Source organism: Gymnoscopelus microlampas (genome assembly GCF_963454915.1).
Source record: "Gymnoscopelus microlampas genome assembly, chromosome: 13".
NCBI classification, from domain to species: Eukaryota; Metazoa; Chordata; class Actinopteri; order Myctophiformes; family Myctophidae; genus Gymnoscopelus; species Gymnoscopelus microlampas.
Genome location: NC_139950.1, coordinates 11,698,049 through 11,722,501, shown reverse-complemented (window position 1 = coordinate 11,722,501; position 24,453 = coordinate 11,698,049). Strand labels below are relative to the sequence as shown.

The following is a 24,453-nucleotide window of genomic DNA, read 5'->3' as shown; positions in this document are numbered from 1 at the left end:
ATTAAAACCTGGGGGAAGGGATGCATTTATGAGATCAAATCGCCTTTAGTACACAGACTTGGAGCTAAAGCGTTCATTTGATTTTTGTTAGTTGCTCGTAAATACCACGAGGAAAGGTTGGGCATTAACTGTTAGTCCCGGGTTTCCAGAAGGTGGCGGCGTGCCTGTTTGTTTCCTGTTGCGGCCCATTTTTCCATGGGTTTGTTTGATTGGTGTCGTCGTTGGATTTGAACCGGAGAGACACATGGCACCGTCATATTGTCGCTGTCAGGCAGAAAACTCTTATCTCCATATTCTGCTAGTGTTTTTTCATAAATGTATGCCCTATTTGATCATACTACAGCGTCATACAAAAAGCATCAAAAGTAGCAGATTCACAAGTTCGAGCTTGTAGATCTGCTACTTTTGAATTTGAATCCTGAAAAGTAACAGTTTTGGACAAATGAGGTATCCACCCGACAGAGACGACATGTGTTTACCGGTTAAACAAATCCTAGCTATGGGAAAATGAAGAAGAAACGGGTATGCCAGGTATACTCCTGGACCACAGTTATGCACAGAGCCTATTGATTAAGTGCATCACTGCTAGTCATGTAATGCAGTTATATGGATTTAAAGTCTTTGGCTTTAATCTGTAGTCTTTAGCTTCCACAACCCGTATCACAGCAAGCCTGCACTCCTTAATGTGGGGTTTGGTCCTAAGAAAAAAATAATTAAAAAAACGAACTAATTCTCGAACTATTCAACTCGAGACCAAAAATATGACACGAAGCGACACATTGTGGGAACTTCTAGATTGGCTATTTTCACTATTTGTTATTTTTTGGGAGGAATAGTTTAATATATATATATACCTACAGTACCTACCTACTTACCTACCTACTTACAGTACCTACCTAACTACCTACTTACAGTATTACCTACCTACAGTACCTACCTACCTACCTACCTACTGTACCCTACCAACCAACCAACCCATACAAATTTGTCCATGACCCATTTGTTTGGGAAACACTGCTGTATATTTCTGCTTGGCCCCTGTCCTTGGTATAGACAAAAAGGAAGGCAGTGTGAGATGGAGGGTGGGGGGGATTATCCTTCAACAAGCCCTGGATTGCATGTCTAACAAGCCATGCTGTCCAGGAAGAGCAATCGAACTCAATGGGTTATGGTTTCCTCCTCTCTGTTTGCACTACCGTTTATCGACTTTCGGTGGCGGCGAGCCTCCGTACCCGCCGCTTCTTAAATAATGAAGCCAACTGAAATCTGTCGCGAAATTGGTTTCACTTTCAGCATTTTCTTACACCTCACTTGGTACCGCCCTGAATAAGACGAGCCCTTATGTTTACTCAACATGATCAAAAGCTCCTGCTCACTGTACGACATGTTTGGCACCAGCTTGCATGTTTCTGCATGCGCTACGGTGGATACGCGTGCGTGCGCACGCACACACACACACACACACACACACACGTTTATATTACTGTACTTGTGAGGACATCAACATTTCAGAATGGCAATTCTTTTAACCTTTTCATGACACGGAAACGATCATGACGGTTATGTAAAATGATTGCGATTATGTCAAATAGTTGCGATTATTATGTAATTATCGGTGTAAAGATATACAGATATACAAGCTCATAGCACGCCACTTCGTGCTGCGCTGTGAGCTTATACATCTGCTATTTTTGACACGGATGGTTTCTCGGTTTTAATGGGTCATTACGTTTTTATGGGGCCAGGCTTCCAGCATGGACCCATATTGTTATTGGCATTATTCCGTTTCTTCTTCTTCTTCTTCCGCCGTTTTTGCCAGTTCTGGCTGGACCGTGCAGTCGCTTTTTATGAAACTCGGCCATATGATAGATGGTCATGAAAAACGATCAAAAAATAAATCTCACAATCTTTCGTCAAAAGGTGGCGCTATAGCACTCAGTTGAAAATGCCAACTTTGAACAGGTACAACTCATGCCCTGTTTCACCTACAGCCATGAAACTTAGATGCACACATGCGTCTCCTCATGCTGAACAACTTTCACACTCTGACTTTTGACCTCTGACCTTTAGATCTCCCACCATTTTGAATTATATGAAAAACAGTTAAAACCTATCTCCTCCTGGGATTTTTGAGTAATCTGCACGAAACTTTTTACACATGAACTTTGGACCTATAGCAAAAAACGTTTGCAAAATATCTTCCATAAGTGAAAAAATGAAGCTTTAATGAGCCAATGAATATTGCAGTTTTATGACAATTATTCATCTGCCCCTAACACATACATGCAGACTTACCATTCTTTGAAACTTTGCAGAAATGTAAAGGGCCATTCCAAATATCACTGAAACCAATCTTACTCCAATTGGTCAAACGGGGGCGCTATAGCAATTTTTTGAAAATTGAAACTTTAAACAGGCAAAAGTCATGCCTCGTTTGGCCGACAGCCATTAGACCTGCTTACACATGTGCCTTGACTAATGAGGAACACATCTATCACGTTGACCAGTAAGCACCGCCCTTAGATTGTCCGCAATCTTGAGCAGTTTGAAAAATACTTAAACCCAGGATTTTTCAGCTATTTGCGTGAAACTGTATGATCTGTGTGATCTCCTTTTTCACAGGTTCTTGTCTGTTGGTGGCTTCTCGCTTAAATGTGTGCCCCACAACCTGAAGGTCACCAGTTCAAGCCTCACTTGGTGCAGACTTCATCTAAGTTGCATTTCACACAACATGACTATCAATGAATACATCTGCAATTGTTAAAGATAACATGAAATACTTAATTGAGTGTTTTTTACATACAGCTGATCTACAATCTCACAACTTTTCAGATAGCAATGAGAGTATGTTTTTTCAATGTATAACATACTTCATTGTGAAAATAGCCGATGTACAATCTGACAACTTTTAATGGTTTTGAGCTTGTAGATCGGCTACTTTCACTAGTTTTGCTTCTGAGGAGATGTACAATTTCTTCATTGGTAAATGGTTTGTGAACGAGTGATCTTAGTGTTAGTGAAACAGGGGCTTGGGTCATGACAGAAGGCAAGCGTTTGTCATCCTCAACAGACAACATCAGCCTGGACAAAGCTATAGCACTATAGGTAGTGTTGCAGCTACCTAAGAGTGCCTCACGACCGCAAGGTTGCTGGTTCAAGCCTCACTTGATGCACACTCATTTAAGTTGAATTGCAAAAAACATGACTCAATCTATTCCGTTTCCATGGCTCTCTCTCTCTCTCTCTTCAATCTATTCCGTTTCCATGTCTTTCTCTTCAATCTATTCCGTTTCCATGTCTCTCTCTCTGTCTCTTCAATCTATTCCGTTTCTATCTTCAATCTATTCCGTTTCCATATCTCTCTCTCTCTCTCTCTCTCTCTCTCTCTCTCTCTCTCTCTCTCTCTCTCTCTCTCTCTCTCTCTCTCTCTCTCTCTCTCTCTCTCTCTCTCTCTCTCTCTCTCTCTCTCTCTCTCTCTCTCTCTGAGGGTTGGCCATAGCTGAGTGGTTAGTGAGCCCGCCTAGGGAGCCAGAGGCTCTGGTTGCCCCAGGTACGATTCCAGACCAGGTCAGCAAATGTGTCGATGAAATTTGTCATCGACACAAGCAAGGCTCTTAACCCCTAATTGCTCACAGGCCCTCATTGGAAACAAGACCGCAAGGACTTTCATGAACTGACCTGTTAAAGGAATTATCATTTCTCTTTCTCTCTCCTGGCCCCATATTATCGCTGCTTGCAGCTATATATTTTTTTTAAGATTCTTGAAAGTGTTTGAAAATATTGAATCATTTTGAAATGCGTTTGAGAACTTCTGATTTAGAGGGCATTTGTAGAATCGGCCTCGGGTCTCAATTGGATAATAGCAGTGGTGTAAAGTAACTAAGTACATTTACTCAAGTATTGTACTTAAGTACAATGTTGAGGTATTTTTATTATCACTACATTTATTTGAAAACTGTAGTTACTAGTTACTTTGCAGATATACATTATTATATTATAAAACATACATTAACCACTTTAGCCCTATTTCATACCGAGGCTATTTGAAAATAGCCGATCTACAAGCTCCCAATGCGCCGCGATGCGATGCGTTGTGAGCTTGTAGATCTGCTATTTTCAAAATGGTGCATTTATATAGCGCTACTATCCGAAGCGCTTTACATTGATAGTGCCATTAACCCATTCACACACACATTCATACACCGATGGCGGAGGAAACCATGCAAGGCACCAACCTGCTCATCGGGAGCAATTAGGGGTTCAGCATCTTGCTCAAGGACACTTCGACACTAACTCTAGGGGAGCGCCCCAGCCCGGGATCGAACTGGGAACCTTGCGATTTTCCAGCTCACACTACCCGGCCACTCTACCCCTGAGCCACTGCCGCCCCAAACTTCAAACGTTTTAGTACTTTTACTTTTGGTACTTTAGGTGTATTTTAATGCCAATACTTTGGTACTTTTACTCAAGTAACATTTTGAACACAGCCCTTTTACTTATAGTAACAGAGCATTTTTATATTGTGGTATTGCTACCTCTACGTAAGTAAAATATCTGAGTAGTACTTCCACCACTAATATAATAGTGACCTATAGGCTTACTCTCTCTCTCTCTCCCTCTCCCCATGCAGCATGCTGCACAGTCGCGTGCTGAGCGAACAGTCTCAGCTCAAGGAGGAGCTGGAGGCGGCGAGGAGGGACAACGGGCAGCTGCTGCTGCAGCAGAACCTCCTGCAGCAGAGCTGCCAGGAGCTGCAGCGCCTCCACGGCGAGGAGCAGAAGGAGGTGCAGGACCTGCGGCTGCAGCAACAACAGGTGCAGCCACAACAACAACATCACTTTGTTGTTCATTTTGTTCACAAAAAAACAAGATATGACACAGTCATATTATACCAGGCTGCGGAATATTTTTTTTTTTGATGAGAAAGTGAGTTGCTTCTTTTTGGCTTGTTTTCCTAGACCTGGTTGCTTATTTCTTTCACTAAACATGGCAACGTTGAAAGGCCAAATGAGGAACAGCGCCACAGACCATAGAGATGCATACAGTGGCCGAACACAGTATTGTGGGTCGTCTTTAGATCTCATATTCTGAGAGGACATTGAGCCCTCATTGGCTATAGGACCAGCCAATGAGGAAAAAGTGCCACAAATGTCACAACTAGCGAGTGTAGATGTAGACGAAAAATGAACGACTACCTTTTTTTCCACTGTCCCCAAAAAAAAAAGGACTAAGGACTTAGAGTCATTTTATGCTTCCGAAAATAGCTAATCTACAAGCTCACAACGCTTGTAGATTGGCTATTCTCGGACAACACTACAGCTACTACAGAACAGTGTTAATTTTGTCGACTAAAAAATGTGACTACCTTTTTTCTACTGACAAAATCTAAATAAAAAAACTAAGCTATGTTGACTAATTTCATCAAAATAATAAAAATAAAGAGTTGACAATTATTTTTGGGAGGGACTAGTGGACAAGAGATCCAGTAGAACGAAGACAAGTCATTATATGCTTCTGGAAATAGCCAATCTACAAGCTCACAACGCGCCTGCGTCACGTTGTGAGCTTGTAGATCGGCTACTTTCGGCACACAGCTAAGTATAAATGAGGCATTACGACGCCATCAAGGCCTGCCAACATAAACCTTACTCGACTAAATCAACTCTAGATTCAGTTGACTCAAATCTTATGATAATGTCGTCAGATAAAACTAGACTAAAACATTTCAGATGACTAAAATGTAACTGAAACTAAATGGAATTTCATTCAAAAAGACACTGACCACTACCAATGACAAGTATCTCCCAGTGTACCGTGTGACCTGCAGCAGTGTGTGCTGCCATGCTGGGTCATCTCCAGTGGTGTGTTCTGGTAACTAAGTACTTTACTTTACTTTAATTTACTTAAGTACTGTACTTAAGTACAGTTTTGAGGTACGTTTACTTAACTGGAGTACTGTATGTCCAATTGTCTGTACTTTTACTTGTACTCCACTACATCTCGGAGGCAAATATTGTAAATTTAGTTACTAGTTGCTTTGCAGATATAAATTATTACATTATAAAACATACATTTACCACTTTAGCCCTATTTAATACCTAGGCTATTTGAAAATAGCCGATCTACAAGCTCACAACGCGCCGCGATGCGACGCGTTGTGAGCTTGTAGATCTGCTGTTTTCAAATATTTTAGTACTTTTACTTTTGGTACTTTAAGTACATTTTGATACCAATACTTTTGCACTTTTACTCAAGTAAATTTTTAATTCCGGACTTTTGCTTGCAACGGAGTACGTCTACATTGCAGTATTGATACTTTTACTTGAGTAAAACATTTGGGTACTTTTTCCACCACTGGTCATCACACACCACTTCCCATGGGAACACAGCAGGCATGCACGGATGCACTGTGTCACGCTCTGCATTGTAGACTGCGTCGACGTTGCCCTGGGGTCAAACCCAGCTCCATCCCATTGCTCCAACACACCTCTATATCGGCCAGGGAGCTCCATAAACCACACGCTGAATTCCTCCCCACATGCTGTCAACCGTGCTGTCTGTCCGTAGGCCAACATCCCCCCCCAACTGTCCAGCCCAATATATCACTATAAACTAGTAGTAGTAGGTCGGAGAGACGTATTGTTGGTATCAGCTGAGATCTCGGATGTCTATTCCCCGTTTCAGTGCACTACAAGTACACGCCTGGGAGATGGACTGCAAGCAACACCTGCCATCAGCTCCCACTACTTAAAGGGGTTCTGGGCAACTTCAGAGATAAACAAATGAAAAAAACTGTAGTACCATTGACTGAAAACCCCTTCAGCCAATCAGCAGTTCGTTCCCCTTCAGCCAATCAGCAGCTCGTTTTCCCCACCACCAGCCAATATGACGCAAGGGGACTTTTGAAGGGGCTATGCCGAAAATAGGTTGCTTTATTCGGATACATACGTGTCACTCCCCGCCCCTGCCAGTTCTCTGAATTTATATTTTTAAATAGGCTCTGTCATGATTAATTGACCACATATATGAAGTTGAACAACTAAATTCTATCCAAATGATATCTTAAAAGTAAATTCCGTGCCTCAAAAAAATACGTTTTAAAACCAAAAACAGCGGACAGCAGCTACATTTTTCCATCTCCTTAACCCATTAGGACCTGAGGCCGATTCTACAAATGCCTAAGTTCTCAAACATTTTCATGCCAAGGACCCCCCAAATTAATAAACATTTGGCCGCGGATCCCCCATCTGAAAAGGCTTTGTGCCAGGGACCCCCAGAAGAGATGATCTGTGTTAAAAAACACTTTCAAGATTTTTCCCAAATGTTCAAAAATAGCAGATTTACAAGGTCGCAGCACGGCACAAAGTGACACGTTGTGAGCTTGTATATCTGCCATTTTTTGAATAGCCAACACCGCTAAAATCTAAAATGACACGGTTTCTTTCCTGGTTTTAATGTGTTACGTTAAAAGTAGCTGTTTTGGACATACAAGGTTTCCACCTGACAGCAACGATGTATAAATGTTTTCAGTAAAAGCAAAGCAAGAAGGTCAGTTCAATACGCAGTGCGCAACCAACACCAAGATACTGTAGGGTATGCTGCACATCATCAGGATGCTGAGTTGGATCATTGGCTGTGAGCAGAGGTCAGCTGCTCAGCTGTGCAAAGACGTCATTGTGAGTGAGGCTGAGAGTGCATCCTCAATGACATTACAATGTCCGTGTAGCCCACTGCACGCACGCACACACACCCACACACACACACACGCACACATGTATTTCCCTGTGTTTTTAAATGATCGTGTACAGTAGATACCAGACAGACAGACCTACCTACCTACCTTTATTGATTCCCTTGGGGAAATGTAGTGTCGTCATATTGTGAAATTCATGTGGGTTGGCATATGCTGGAGCCAAGGGTGATGGAAAGTGCCCTGTGGTGTGTGTGGGGGTGTGTGTGTGTGTGTGTGTGTGTGTATATGCTGCAGCTAGAGCGAGGGTGCCTGGGAATGCACAGTATATGTCTACAGTATGTGTGAGTGGGTGCATTCATGGGTGTGTGTGTGTCAGGGTGATGGAATGAGCCCCCTACATCCCCCTGACGCGCACACACACACGCACGCGCGCGCACGCACACGCACACGTATACCCCCTCAGGGGTGCTGGATACTGTGTATATTTGTTTGTTCTCATGACTGTTTAGTGTACCTTGACCAACAGAATGAGCTAATCTGGGATAATGACATGTACCTTTACTACCAAAACTGCACCCATACACAGTGCCACTTACTGGCCATTTTTGGTACTGCTGGTTGTAAATACAAATACCTTCATATTAGGGACTGACAGGGAACACTGCTACAGTATAGCTATTATTGGTGGTGGTAGTAGTAGTATTATACTGATTTAATGTTTGAACACGTTGGGACAACCCTTCAGGTAACTGCCTATCAGTTATCCAGTGGTATACAGTGTGCTTCTTCAGTATTCATCAACATCGTAGACTTTGTGTTAGGCGTGATTACAGGGTTAGGCGTGAGGCCTTCTCTGTTTGGAGGTACAAACAAGCAGATCTACAATGCGATGCGTTGTGAACTTATGGATTCAATCTTTTTGCAATAGCTTTGCAATCTTTTGAAACCCAAAAAATTATTACTTTTTTAAATTATCGATTATGAATTCGTTTTTTATAATTGATTAATTCAGTAACTGTTGTACCCCTAAATCCTTCAGTTAACTACCTATCAGTTATCCAGTAGAGCTGTCTCCTCTATATATATTTAACATACTACAATGTAGGCCAGGGGTGGGCAACTTTGATGATGGAGAGGGCCACTTATATTTCCACACTCACTCCAGAGGGCCACATTGCATATACTGTCGGGCCTGTTCTATGTCACACAAAAGTAGCAAAAACTGCCGATCTACAAGCTCAAAACGCGTCGCGTTTTGAGCTTGTAGATCTGCTATTTTTGAATTGGAATCCTGATTTTTTTTTTTTTGCTATTTTTGAATTGGAATCCTGTTTTCTTTTTTGCTGTTTTTGAATTTTGCTGTTTTTGAAATTTGAATATATTAACTTTATGAACTTAAAGTAATACTAGGTAACGTTTTCAGTAAAACTAAAGTTAAATTGTATGTCTTTTGTGAGTGGCAAATGTTTCACAACACCCACTCCAAGAATTTCACCCCCGAAAGCCTTTTATTTATATATTTTCTATTGAACGCCGTCGAGCATGACGTTCCCTCGAAAATGACGTAATCTGGCCGGAAATGGAAGCGGAAATCCACGGGGTTCCTGTTTGGCCAGGAACTACCGCGCCGGTTTCCTGTTTGGCCAGGAACTACCGCGCTAATAACAAAAGGAAACTCACGCTGATTTTAAGAGATTGTATGATTTGAAGAACGAAAAAAAACAGAAAAAGAAAACACAGCTCACGGTAACTAAAGCTCCACTGGCTAAGAGAAACGATCCACAGATCGTATAAAACAATTAAAAGAACGCTTTTTGAAACACTTCCGTCTTCCGGTGAAAACGAATGGAATTCTGGGTAACAGAGGATAAACGAACGGCCTGCAGTGACGGTAATGACCAGCAGAGGCTGCTAAAAGTCGTTTTTTGGAAATTTGCACAGAACAACTTTAAATACAAATACATTGGACGTAAAAAAGACAATAGAATTGTAATACTAGTCATCAAGCTACTAATATAGACTGAAGTCATTAAAGCGGATTCCCATGTTAACCTGCGGGCCGCATTAAGTGAAGGGCCCCAGTTGCCCATGTATGATGTAGGCTATGTGTTACAGCACTACATTTTGTTTAAGTAAGTACGCCTTTCCGAGCCATGTGGCCCATAGGTCAGAAGCCTATCTCCTGTTCCTGTGGTGTGAGGTGGCTTGATGTGCAAGTACATCCCCCAGCCATGATGATGACACTAGTATGTCTCAGAATTGGTATCCCAACCTGAACATTTATTTTCTGTTTCTGTTTTCTGAGCTGGAGAGACATGGAAACTCCTATTACTGAAGAAAATTCTATAGCAATGATTACTATCACAATATAGAGCCATTTAGCACTTATTGTAACCAAAGAAAATCACTTTCCCTACCTTTTTAAAAACAAAAGGAAACGATAGCATAATTGAGGCCGGTGGTGGATTCTCTTGCACTGCATGAGTACCACCAGGTGACACTGTGTTTGTCCACCGATGCCATCTGCTGCTTAGCTGCTGCAAAAGAAAAGTGTGTGTGTGAGAGAGAGATAACTTTTTTGATTAATAGAAAGAAAAAAAAATACGATATAGTTATATCAACAAATCAACACAAATGACCTAAGCCCTGTTGTACAACAAAAAATACTTTCAAGATTAAAAATGTACTTTTTTATATCGTCTGTCGGGTAGAAAACGTAGCAAATCTACAAGCTCAAAATGCGACTCTTCGCGCCTTGTTTTTTAGCCTGTGGATCAGCTACTTTTCATGCTTTGGTGTGACGCTGTAGTACAATCAATGAAGTACGATTCATTCATTTATGAAGGAAAAAACACAGCAAAAAGTTAAAATGTGGAGATAAGAGGTTTCCTCGATTAACCGATTGCGTGCCCCTTTTGACAGGTGATGAGGGAGCGGGGCTCGTCGGAGGTGCTGAACAATCTGTACGACACGGCCATGGACAAGCTGGAGGTGGTGAAGAAGGACTACGACGCGCTCAGCAAGCGCTACAGCGAGAAGGTGGCCGCCACACTTCTACCCTTCAACTCTTGTTGTAGTGCAGTGCTTCTCAGAGTGGGCTGCGGGGACCCCCAGGGGCCCTTAAGGGGCCTCCACGGGGGGGGTTGATTACTGCTAAATTACTGGTAGCTCTTGAGAGTGCACAAGTGGAACCAAATGGTCCTTTAACAGATCTGTTTGGTTCTTGAAATGGAAAAAAGTTTGAGAATCACTGGTCGAGTGAACTTGCACCTTAAAGGAGAATTCCAGTCATTTTAGATGTTTGCTTTGATGTATCCGCATTACTCCATTATGCCAGTGGAAGGGGTCTCCACAATGGACAACAGGGGCTTCTCTGGAAAAATTCAACGGCCCTTTGTATGTTGGTGAGTTATTAGCGACACATCAAAGCAAACATCTAAAATGACTGGAATTCTCCTTTAACCCATTCAATCCGGGAACGCATCTGTGTCACTCATTTTAGATTTGAGCTAATAGCCATTATTTTATACTTTGGCTATTAAAAGAATAGCAGATATACAAGCTCCTAGCACGGTACACGGAGTGTGCAAATGTTTGAATATATATATATTTTTTTAAAGCTAACATTTGTAACTCAAATCTTTGCTTCTGGAGGTCCCTGTAACCAAATATTTTACAAATGTTCGCTTTAGAAAATATATATTCAAAGATTTGCACAAAATGTTCACGATTTTTCAAAAAAAGCACATCTACAAGCTCATAGTGCTATGAGCTTGTAGATCTGCTATTTTTTAATAGCCAAAGAAATCTAAAATGACAGAGATGCTTTCCCGGATTGAATGGGTTAAAGGGGCATGAAACCCTAGGCTGATTTTGTAGTTTTAAAACGGGTTTAAAACGACATAACACTGACCGTATAGTGCACCTTGTTGTGAGCAACACAGCTGCAGCTAATCAAATTAATAATGCATGCCAACGCTTGCACATTGGCATGCCCTTGGCTATGGACACACCTATGATGACAATCTAACACACTCATTATTCATTTGTTTGGTGCAGCTGTGTTTTTTACTAGACTGCCATGTTTTTAATCTGCTGTAGTTTTTTTTTGTTGCCTGAACTGGAAAACAAACTACAAAATCAGCCTGGGGTTTCATGGAATTGACACTATTGTTCTGAACCAGGGGTCTTCAACGTTTTTCAGGCCAAGGACCCCTTAGCTGAGAGAGAGATGAAGCAGGGACACCCCCCCCCCCCCCAGTAAATATTGTATTGTATAGAAAAATTGTATTGTATTGTATGGAAACAAGACCGCAAGGACTTTCATGAACGACCTGTTAAAAGGAATTATCCTTAATAGAATGTTGGAGATTAAACTTTTTCACAGATTTCATAGATGGCTTCATAGACTTGTTTGACAGCACTGTCGTCAGTGTTATTTTAATTTATATTAATTCATTACATTTTTGCTTGAATCCCTGCTTTGCTGCTGTGTCCACTTCCTCTGCACATGTGAACCTGTGCTGCTGTGACAATTAAAGTGGATTGTTGCTTGTGATTGTGAAGGTGGCCACCCACAACACGGACCTGAGTCGCCTGGAGCAGGCAGAAGACGACAACCGGCGGCTGCAGATGCAGATGGACGCGCTGCTCAAGCAGCGCGACTCGGCCATCCACTACCAGCAGCAGTACTCCACCTCCCTGAGAAGGTGAGTGATACCTTGGGGTTCGGATCCTTTAGGATTTTAAAACGATTCCGGTTCCTTAACCCATTAACTCGTTCAGTGCCAGAAAAAGACATTGTCTAGTTGCCACATTGTCAGAGATTTTGAGTGTTTTCACTCACCTTTGTGAGTCAATCATAGAATGTTATTTTTCACAGCGATCGACCCGCCGATCGCAGTAACATTCATAGCGGGGTCTCGTACACTCGGAGAAAACATATTGAATTGACACACATATTTGGGCAGTTGAATGAGGAGTGGTTTCCCCCACAACAACAGAAAGCAGAGAAAAATGTGTTTTATATTTTTCAAGTCAATGTGGTGTTTTTTTTTGTGATCACGTGATTTTGCTGCCTCGTTGCATGTTGAAGGACTCAGATGGTGATCGCCGGTTTGCGAACGGCGCCATCTGGTGGATAAACACTGAAAACACCAAAACACTTCAGACACGTCAATGGCACTCAGAGCCTTTGGAAAAAAAACGCGTAAAACACGCCAATGGCACTGAATGAATTAAGACCTGAGGCCGATTCGACAAATGCCTTCTAAAATCAGCACTTCTCACACTTTCAAGATTTTTCTTTATTTTTTCTCCAAAAATAGCAGCGCAGCACAAAGTGACCCGCTGTGAGCTTGTATATCTGCTGTTTTTGAATAGCCAACGGAAAAATCTAAAATGGCACAGATGCTTTCCCGGGTTTGAATGGGTTAACGGTCCGGTTCTCTCTTAACACATTGGCTGCCATTGACGCAGATCTGCGTTCATTTGCGCAAAAGCCCGTTGGCTGCCATTGACGCAGATCTGCGTTCTTTCAAAAAAAAAAAAAGTCAAAATAAAAGTTTTTTTTTTTTTTTTTTTTTTTAATTTAAAAAAAAAACCCAAAGACCAAGGAGATATGATTTTCCGAAGAGTTTTGCTCCCAGACACTTCCTTATAACTGAAAACTTAAAAATTCTGTATCTCGGCTCCTAAGTGCTTTTTTTTTCTCATTGAAAAAGTCTGGCAGCCAGCTGTAGGTAAAAATTCAAAAAGCTGGCAGCCAATGAGTTAACACATTGGCTGCCATCTTTTTTTTTTTTTCCCTACAGTAGACTGCCAGACTTTTTCAATGAGAAAAAAAAAGTACTTAGGAGCCGAGATACAGAATTTTTAAGTTTTAAGGTACAAGGAAGTGGATGGGAGTCTAAATCTTCGGAAAATCATATGTCCTTGGTCTTTGGGTCAAATGAAAAAAAAAAAAAAAAAAAAAAATATTTTGATTTTTTTGTTTTTTGTTGAAAGAACGCAGATCTGCGTTCTTGGCAGCCAATGTGTTAACGGTCCGGTCCAATTACTTAACCGTTCCCTTTAATAATTTCTATATATCAAAAACAGTATATACTGTATATTTATAATTTTGGCGTTCATTTTGATAAACACAAATTCAATCAATACATACAGTATTGCATACATTTTATTTTAGTGGTTCTCAGAATGAGGTCCAGGGACACCCTGGGTTACTTGGGGCGGGGGGGGGGTTCCTAATGGACCCTTACGGATCTGTAGCTCAGTGTACCTTTTGTACAAATGTAGTTCTTTTAGTTCCTTTCCACCGCTGCCTTCCTTCCGCTCCCCAGGTTCGACTCGGTGCAGCAGGAGCTAAACAAGTCGTCTGCCCAGAACAAGGAGCTGCAGAGAGAGATGGAACGCCTCCAGGTACAGTGTTACCTAATGCAATGATTTTTTTCTTTTTCTTCACTTTTTCTTTGCTTCTTTACTTTATTTTGCAATTAACAATTTAATTGCGTTTCCGTCGTTGAACTTTGGAACATTATGAATAGTAATAACATTTCTGTCTGGCTTTTAGGCTTCGGAAACAAAAGGTGCACAGGGCAGATATGACAAATAACTTACATAATTTAATATGTTTATATTTAGATATCTCTGCTGTTGGGCAGAAACCAGCTAACTCCAAAATGTTAATTTTTCAGGAAATGAAAAAACAAAACAAATAGTGGAGTTAGGAGGTTTTGTTATCATTATCATTGTAATGATGTTATAACATTATCGTTATCATTGATAAGAACAGCTGAATGGACCTCCAAGCTCACACTGGCTGCGGTTACATGGATATTATTTATTCATTCAAAATGAACTCATTCCGAACAGAGATTCATACCAAACTGTTTACATGGAACCTGAATAAAAGTATTCCTCATTTACATTAACCAAAGCATTCATTCGGAATTTAACTTTTAGACCGACTCCTGCCAGGCAGCGTTGTATGCGGTGTGAGCCCGCGTTCCTTTGTTATCGCTGTTTTAATGCGAAAGTAGCAAATCTACAAGTTCAGACCAGTTTATTTTTTTGTATTGGTACCAAACACGGTAAAACTTAGGCTAGCCTACTACTTGTCACATTTCTCATATAGGCTACCTTCATTTTATTTAAAAAAAAAAAATCTGACTGAATAGATTCCTTTGATTATAAGTTCCCGTTTCATGTCAAGGACAGGCTCAGATTGTTCCTCCATCACAGGCTCAGATCCTCGGAGCGTCCGTTCTCCTGGACAAGTCTGGGCTTAACTATTACAGTATATAAGCTTATTAAATGACGCTATAGAATATGAATCATTCATTTTATCCCGCAGGAGCGAGTGCTTCTCGGCACCAACTGTGGCCGACGCATACAGAGACATAAATAGACTTATGCAGTCTTTGAATTCAAGTTTTACTGCATACAAGGTTTTATATTAAAAATAATTAAAAAATGAGATTTGATAGGTCATTTTTGGCCAATTCTGACAGCACTACTAAGCGTGGACAAAATCATGCATGTATTCCAAACGGAGAGGAGCGTCCGGAATAGTGTTTATATGCTCAATTCCTATTGGTATATACCGATTCAAACGGTACTGTATATACCACCCCTCCAAACCCGAATGAAAATTAATTCAGATCAGACCGGAATGGAATATTCTATTCCAATATTCTATTCCAATTGAGGCGTTTACATGAGCATTTTTATTCTGAATGAGCAGTCATTCCGAATGCAAGTGGAATATTCCAAATACAAGTGGAATATACCTGTCCATGTAACCGCAGCCAATGAGGTTGGAGGTCAAAAGGGTGTGGAGCCCTAGCTGGTTTAGCAGACAGTTTGAGGATCCAATGGAGTTAGCTGGTTTAGTCAGAAGCGCTGCTTAATAGTTTTCATTGGTTCAATATGTTTTTAACCAACACACAGACGTAAAGGGTGTTCAATAACACTGATTTATGAAAAAAAAAAAGTTGAAAAATGGAGTTGGCTGGTTTCTGCAGGTGTGATACTATCGCCTTTTAGCTGCCGTGTTAAGTGGTCAGATAGCTGGGCCACGAAAGATTTTCAAGTGGACCCTGATCCAGAAAAGGTTGTGAACCACTGACATGTCAGCCTTCTGATTGGTCCCTGACCAACCAGGCTCCCTCTACTTTGTTCCGCCTCCTTCTGGGTTTTTATGCAAGAATTTTCAAGAAATGTGAGAAATATCCCCTCATGCCCAGTCACTACACTGCATCCGACATGCTCTTTTTTTCTTCTTTTTTTTTTTACAATGGAAGTGGATGAAGAGAGAGGATTTTTATCCTACCAAGCAAAAGCAACCATTGGTGCGGGACCATAGGCTGGACTGCATAATCGTTTCAATTCGTCTGTATGAATTAATCGGTTGAAGAATAGCGGAAATAGTCGGCTACTTCCGCTATCTTAGAAACTTTTTGAAAGTGTATTATTATCAAGTATATGGCTTGTTTTTGCCTTAGTACATTATTTATTTAGATTATTGGGTCATTGTCGCTTACCGGTTTTCTCAAAGTGGGGTGCGGGGACCTTTGAGGGTCTTCCAGGGGAGTAAATTACTGCTAAATTACTGGTAGCTCTGAGAGTGCACAAGTGGAACCAAATGGACCGTTTTTTACTTTGTCGCGTACTGTACGTGCTTACTTACACGATGGCGACATCCCCTACGTCCAGGCGGAGGTGACGCGCTGCAAGAACTTCCAGCTGAAGGCGGCCAAGGACTGTGAGCAGTACAAGGAGGAGAGAGACTCTGTGTTCAACGAGTATCGACTCATCATGAGCGAGAGGGACCAGGTGATCAAGGAGCTGGACAAGCTGCAGACGGAGCTGGAGGCGGCCGAGGCCAGGCTGAAGAACACCTCCTCTGAGAAGGTGGTGGCCAGCGAGGAGATGGAGGCGCTCCGACAGGTATGAAAATACGGAGCTACGTCCAGTGTTCATTTTGTCGACTTAGCATTGACTCAATTATTCGGGTGCGACTCTATTGGTAACTTAACCCATTAAGACCGGGAACGCGTCTGTTTGTCATTTTTTTCCTTCGGGCTATTCAAAAATAACAGATCTACAAGCTCATAGCGCGGCACTGAGCTTGTAAATCTGTCATTTAAAAAAAAATCCTGTGTGCAAATCTTTGAATATATACAATTTTTTAAACTACATTTTTAACTCAAATCTTTGCTTCTAGGGGTCCCTGGAACAAACCTTTTTCATGTCAAGGACCCCCAAAATGATATGTATTTGGCCGCGGACCCCCATCTCAAAATGTTTTGTTCCAGGGACCCTCAGAAGCAAAGATTTGAGCCAAAATGTTCGCTTTAAAAGTATTCAAAGATTTACACACATTTTAAGATTTTTGAAAGTGTAAAATAATGCTTTTTAGCTCAAATCAAAAAATGACACAGATGCGTTCCAGGTCTTAATGGGTTAAGTCTGTGATAAACAAAATTACAAAAACAACTGACTGTATTTTTAGAGATGTAGTGACACACTTCAGGTAATTTCAGTGCATATTAACACATTGAGTGCCAATCGCGTAGATCTACGCGAACCTATTTAAAGCCGCAGCGTGCCAATCGCGTAGATCTACGCGAAGTGGTCTTTTTTGTAGTTTACATTAGATTAAGTCATTACCTACATTGACAAGAAATTTCATCCATCTAGACCACAGAAAAGTTGTAAAATATCATTATCTGGTCAAGTGATAATATAAAACTTGTTATTCAAAACACTAAAGTCACATAAAGTCATATTAAACTGAAAGTCTGATCCGAGCAGCAAGCGGCTGCCTGTGTTGAGTGAGGCAGCAGCACCCGTGGCAAGCAAAAAAAAAAAAAATGCGCACTGGACGTTAGATTACCCCCTCAGGCACAAAATATCATCCATCTAGACCACTAAACCTATTATTACAAAGCACTGAATCTGCATAAGAGCAGGGGGTCCGCGAATCTGTATCACACCGAAGATTTTATCTGTTTTTATAAAGTTTATCCGACTCCGAGCGATCAGCGTCTCTCCCCCTGCTTAGCTGCAGCAGCCCTCAATGATCACTGAGTGCACACACACACACACACACACACACACACACACACACACACACACACACACACAAGCCAAAGCCTGTCATCGGGGACCCCCAGTCCACGGCCAGGGACCCCCTGGGGGGTCCCCGATCGATACACAAGCACAAGCCTGTCGCCTCTTTTTTCTCCAAAAAAACAACACGCTCCGACCGCAACCCCCCCTCCCACACACACACACACACACACACACACACATAGCCCTGGTTCAGAGCGTACACACACACAACCTCCACACACACACACACAACCTCCAACCCCCAGGCGGGGACCCCCAGTCCACGGCCAGGGACCCCCTGGCCACCTGGGGGTCCGAGGGTCCGAACGATCCGCACCTCCCCACACACACACACACACACACACACACACACACACACACACACACACACACACAAAACCTCCAACCGCCCAGGGACCCCCCCACTGGAGGGTCCACCTCCAGTGAAAAATAACCTCAGCCTACCTTTAGCAGTTTTCTGAAACACGGTGGGATCATGGCAAAGTTGGCAAACGGTGGGATGTCCATATAAAAAATAAACTCCATGGACGGTCGCCTTTTGTTTTTTCCTCCAAGGAAAGACTGGTGATGCGAGGTTACTTGTTTTTCAGCGATGGCCAACTACACACACACACACACACACACACACACACCCTACAAGTCCAGGGGGTCCCAGGCCAGGGGGTCCCTGGGCTCCGCACCGATCACGGCGAACGGATTTATCCATAAAACTCCAGACGTAACTCGTGTGTATACGCGAGGCTGCGAGCAGCCTGTAGCGAGGTGGACGCGCGCGCGCGCACACACACACACACACACACACACACACACACACACACACACACACACACACACACACACACAGAAACATAGCGATCATGGACAACTACACACACTTGGAGGATTCATGGCGACTGACTGAGTTTTTCTTTATTTTTTTCAAAGTAATGATAGCGAGGCAACCACATCTCTCGTTTGTTTTGGGCTTGTTTTCATAGACCTGGTTGCTTATTTCTCTCTCACAACCTGGCAACAATGTGTCCCACGTGGCCACTAGAAGAGGGTGTTCAACCTGCGGGTTGCGATCTCGGGTTGGGAACGAGAGAGAGAGAGAGAGAGAAACAAAGGGCTGGCTTGTAGGCCTAGATCTGCTATTTTCAAACAAAATGAGGTCCCCAGTTCAAATATGATTATTTTGGGGGGGTCACAGTCTGAAGCCTGACTGACAGACAGACAGACTTATTTTTATTTATTTATTTATTTTCACAAATCATGATAAATGGCATAAAAGAAAAAAAAAAGCTGATCTAAAAGCTCAGTAAAAGCTAGTAGATCTGCTATTTGCTGCTATGAATACAGGTGTGGCTTGAGATTTTGACTTGTGTGGGCAAAAAGTTTGGAAAAGGAAGCTCTCGATGAATGTATTGATGTTGCACTTTGAACTTTGAATTATTATTTATTATTTGGGGGAAAAAACACTTTGAAAAAAAAATTACAGTGAATAATGTTGTTTGAAATGAGCTGAAATAAGCTTGCACTTTGGAAACAGTGATAAATGTACAATCGAAAGCATTTTTTTTAAATGTCTTTTTATAAACAAGTATTGTTTACATGACTGATGTCAATGAAGGGGCAAAATAAATGTCAAACACTTTTGAAATCATTTTATGCATCTAAAGTGTGTCCTTTTACTAAAACCCTCATAACTCTGAATCTAAACAAAAAGGTCTGTTTTTGGTGAAGACCAAGCTGTATTCAACTACCTCTAGCTAAAGAACGGAACATGCTATCAACTCACTTTTTTTTTCAGAAAAAAAGAAGAGATTCTAAGCTTTTTTTTGAGATATTCCATTTGTTTATAGTCATAACACAAAATGTTCTGTGAGTCCTCAAATATGAGTCAGAATGGTCAAAATTCCTGGCACTGGCTGATCCTGTTATAGAAAAACCTCTGGCAGTCAATGTGTTAATTACCGTTTCCCCCAAGCAGCAACAACACAACAGCATCCAATTTCAGCCTCCGTTCCGTCTGTTCGTACCTGTCCGTTTTTGTCAACTCCAAACGTCCCCCCTGGGACAGACGGCGCTTAGACGGCTGTCTGGAGCTTCTGACAGGGCTTGTCAGTTGATCAGCTCCTGAATCAGCCTGTGTGATGTACCGGTGATGTGTTTTCACTCAGTAGATCACAGGACGGACCAGTCAACCAGCCCGCACAAAAATAGACTTGCTCATAATAGCTCCCAAAAAATGAATGTGTCTTTGAAGAGCACATTAAAAGTATCCGGTAGTCACACATAATGTGTTGGATCACTTCCCGTAGCTGTCATCACCCCCCTTGAAAGTCTTGAAAGTGTGAGAACTACTTATTTTAGAAGGCATTTGTCGAATCGGCCGCAGGTCTTAATGGGTTAAATGCAGTGGTGGAAAGTAACTCAGTACATTTACTTAAGTACTGTGCTTAAGTACTTTACTTGAGTATTTCCAATACTTTTACTTCTACTCCACTACATTTTGGATCCAAATATTGTACTTTTACTCCACTACATTTTTTTGGAAAACTTTAGTTACTAGTTACTTTTTAGATGTTGATTATTGTCACAAACATACATTAACCACTTCAGCCCTACTGTATATATATATTGACCATTTGAAAATAGCCGATCTACAAGCTCACAATGCGTCGCAATGCCACGCATTGTGAGCTTGAAGATCTGCTATTTTCGAAAGATCTTTATACATTTGAAAACTTGAAATAGGACATTCTGCTTAATGAGTACTTTTGTACTTTAAGTACATTTTGATACCAATACTTTTGTACTTTTACTCAAGTCAATTTTGAATTCCGGACTTTTACTTGTAACGGAGTACTTTTTACATTGCACTATTGATACTTTTACTTAAGTAAAACATTTGAGTACTTTTCCCACCACTGGTAAAATGTCTGACTACTAAAGTATTCAATCAATCAATCGTCCAAAAAAAAACAAAAAACCCTGTTGCAGGAGTTGAACTCGTCGCTGGTGGACCGCGACCGGGCCATCTGCGAGAGGAACGAGCTGCTGGAGAAGTACTGCCACGAGGTGAAGGACAAGGCCGAGGCCCAGAAGGAGCTGAGCCAGGCCTGCAAGGACGTGGAGACGGTCCGCCAGGAGAGGGACGTGGCCCGTAAGGAGCGGACCGAGGCCATCGTCCAGAGGGACCAGCTGCTCCGAGAGTACTACCAGGCCAGACAGGTACTATAGGGCTGTCACGATCACCAATTTAAGTTGACGATTAATTGTCACTAAAATAATTGCGATTGACGATTTAATTGTGGGTTTGGCATCAAACACTGGAAAGTAATAATTCTGTTTGCCTTTTAGGCTTCGTCATCAAAAATTGCACAGGGTAGATTTGACAAATAAAATAATTTAAATAAGATTTTTTTTACATATTTAATCATTTTATACATTTAAAAATAGCAGAAATAGCTGATCTACAAGCTAACAACGTTTTTTTTTTTGGGGGGGGGGGGGGGGGGGGGTTTCTGCCTTTATTGATAGTCCACAGTGAAGAGAGACAAGAAACAGGGAGAGAGAGTGGGGCAGTGACGTGCAGCGTGCAACGGTCTCCATCGGGCTCGGGAATTGAACCCGGGGCTCCTATAGCCTACGCTAATATATGGAAATGGCAAAATAGATATAGCAGATACCATTACTGTCTGTAACTCCTCTCACTAGCCCCCCAAAAAGTGTATTATTATTTTTTTGTTCATATCTTTGATTCGCGGGACATTGTTCCGTTTGTGCGGGACGCGGGACAGGCGGTCCAATTTTGGGACTGTCCCGCGAGATGCGGGACGGGTGGTCACCCTAAGTCAACCAGGCTAGTAAGATCATTAGACACAAACAATCTACAACTTCAGAACAAATCTGTTGGACAGTGATAGTGGGAATGTGGAAAGAGAGAGAAACAATACAACCGCTCCATAACCAAAAAGGCAATTCAGGTTTACAATGACTCTACCCACCCTCTTCACCCATCACTTCAGCTATTACCATCAGGCAGGCGGCTTAGAGTACCATTAACCAAAAAGAAGGGTTACAATAATTCCTTTGTGCCGTCTGCAGTGGATATTTTAAAATAACCCCACCACCCAACCCGTACAGCCCATGACCACTGTTGCTGTTTTGGGAATGTATTTCATATTGTATTTTATTGCATTTGTGTATTTTATTTATTAGTTGTGTTTTTGTTGTTTGCATACTGGATGCCTGTGTGCCAAAGGCAAATTTCCATTCAATATCAAATGTAATGGACAATGTATTTATCTTTATGGTCCTATGCCTAGAGTGGAGTACACCTTACCCACCACTACCAATCTCTATCTCTCCTCAGTCCAAACCTTTTTATATGTGACACAGCAATAAGTCAGTGTTTAGACACATGATAAAGAGCTTAGCGGATCCGATAAGCTGTCAGTCGTTGGATTATAACGAGCGCAGCGTCCCTAATGCAGATCTAGGCCCTCGGCCAATGCCAAGCTCCTCACACCTCTTAACCAGCCCACTAGATGGCGCTCTCACAGAGGTTATGCAATGCGTTTGCAACAAGAACAGAAACAGGAACAGTTAAACAGTTGGTTTAACATTTTCAAATATTGTATTTATTGTATATCTATTGTGCATCTTATTTGAGAAATAATTTTGACTATAAAATATTCATATCTGATCAGAGACTTGTAAAAAAAATATTTTTAACTGGTATTTTAGATTTGGTCACCCCCGGACAAATGAATTGACATCTTTATTTGATTCTAATGATTAGTTTTTTATTTTCCAATTCCATGAGATGTTCATTACATTAGAAGTGCAATGTTTTCCAGGTATAAAGAAAAATGGTGTAGTGATATATGGTATAAACCTAAGTTGCGAACTTATTGTCTCATAAAGGACAGGTACACTGTAGAACCATATGTGAAACTAGAGTTTCGGGGGGCTACGCCCCCCTCAACCCCAGCCGCGCACGGGGCCCAGCGTGGCCGCGTGTATATTGGGGATGGAGGCGAGTGTTAGGCGTGCAACAGGCGGGGGGGGAGGTAGCAGTGTGTGCTGTGGAGGCTGTTGCTAACTTGCTATGAGGCAGAGAGGGAGGTAAAGAGTAGACAGCGTGGCGACGTGCACAGGGGAGCGGATAGTGTGGCTGTAAGTACAGGAAGAAGTAGAGGCAGCGTGTGTAGACATTGTAGTGACCTGAATGGAGCGTGGTGGTGGAGAAGAGACGCAGCAATGCAGAACTGTTGTTGCGCGTTGGCGACGTGTTGGTGAGCGTTGGCGGCGTAGGAGCATGTGTGTGTGTGAGTGTGTGTGCTGTGTGTGTGTGGAGAAGGGACGTTGTGCCGACTGTATGCAGTGGCGTGGTGGTGAGGAAGAGGGGGTGGAGGGAGGGGTGTTGGTGTTGCCAGGTGAGCGTGTTGTAAGCGCGGCGGGCGCGAGTTTCAGCGAGGTGTAAGTGAGGCATGTAGGGAGAGAATGTAATAGTTATGCAGGGGGTCCGCGGTCAGCCCGCTGGTGGCCGGACCCCCTGTAAGTGTAGGGGCGCGTGGGGACCCCCGTAGAAGAGGGCGGGGCCCTTGGGATGGGTGTTGTTTGTTTGATGTAGGTGGTTGCTTCTTTCTGGCGCTGGCTGTGCAAACCTGGCAACCCAGCGCATGCTGGCGGTGGCGTTACACCAGAAATGGTTCCTGGAGAAAATGGTGACCAAAAAAACATTGTGGAAAAAAAGGAAAAAAGCCCCGCACCGGCTGCCTGCTGTTGTGGTGATTAGGTCGTGCGCACGGTAAACGGTACGAAGCTGCCTCCCCTTCCGTTTTGTCCGACATTTGGTGAGTAGAATTAATTATGTTGCGCGGTGGAAAAGGTGTAGTGAGCAATGAGATGTCCCCTACGCGACGCGTAAATTCAGCGCGGCCGCCGTGGCGAGTCAGTTGGCGACATGTGGTCTGGCGGTGCGTTGTTTATTCGATAACAGAGCTGTGGGGTGTCCGCACCGAGGGTGCGGAAGTCGGTCGCCATTTATATAGTTAGATATAATTTAAGCAAAAAGACATAATTGACATTGGTTCTCAAAGTGGGGTCCGGGGACACCCAGGGGTCCTTGGGGGGGATACCAGGGGTCCCCAGCTAAATTAGTTAATAAAGCGTCACAATCATTTTAACCCCTTTATCCATATTTTATACTTTGCCGTGCTACGAGCTTGTAGATCTGCTATTTTTGAAAAATCTTGAAAATGTGTGCACATCTTTTTTCCTTTCTTCCTTTCTTAATTCACATAATAGGACTTGGCCATAAAAAAAAAGTATCTTAAGATTTTATTTTTGCTTTTAATCCATGCGTACTCTAGAAACAAGACTCGGCCACACTGGACATTGAGCGCGCCAACAAGGAGATCGAAGTGCTGAGGAAGCAGTATGAGGCCATGTCTCAGGAGCTGAAGGAGGCGACGCAGGAGGCCGAGGTGGCTAAGTGTCGACGGGACTGGGCCTTCCAGGAGAGGGACAAGATCGTGGCCGAGAGGGAGAGCATACGGTCAGTCTCCTCCTATATGCTCTATGCACAGCAGCCATATTGTGAAGACATTCACAGGTGTTACCAATGATACTAA

General features: G+C 42.4%; 1 protein-coding gene across 2 annotated transcripts in view; it reads left to right on the top strand.

Annotated features, from left to right (window-relative positions):
- Positions 1-24,453, top strand: part of dlg5a (discs, large homolog 5a) — a 115,786-nt gene that overhangs the window by 31,010 nt on the left and 60,323 nt on the right. For both annotated transcript variants that reach the window (XR_014602029.1, XM_084075444.1), the window contains exons 5-11: positions 4,631-4,814; positions 10,616-10,732; positions 12,260-12,402; positions 14,035-14,113; positions 16,409-16,642; positions 20,813-21,043; positions 24,193-24,377. Coding sequence is in view for 1 of the 2 variants with exons in the window: in XM_084075444.1 (XP_083931570.1) it covers positions 4,631-4,814; positions 10,616-10,732; positions 12,260-12,402; positions 14,035-14,113; positions 16,409-16,642; positions 20,813-21,043; positions 24,193-24,377 (1,173 nt within the window). In the remaining variant the exon portion in view is untranslated. The remainder of the gene's footprint in view (positions 1-4,630; positions 4,815-10,615; positions 10,733-12,259; positions 12,403-14,034; positions 14,114-16,408; positions 16,643-20,812; positions 21,044-24,192; positions 24,378-24,453) is intronic.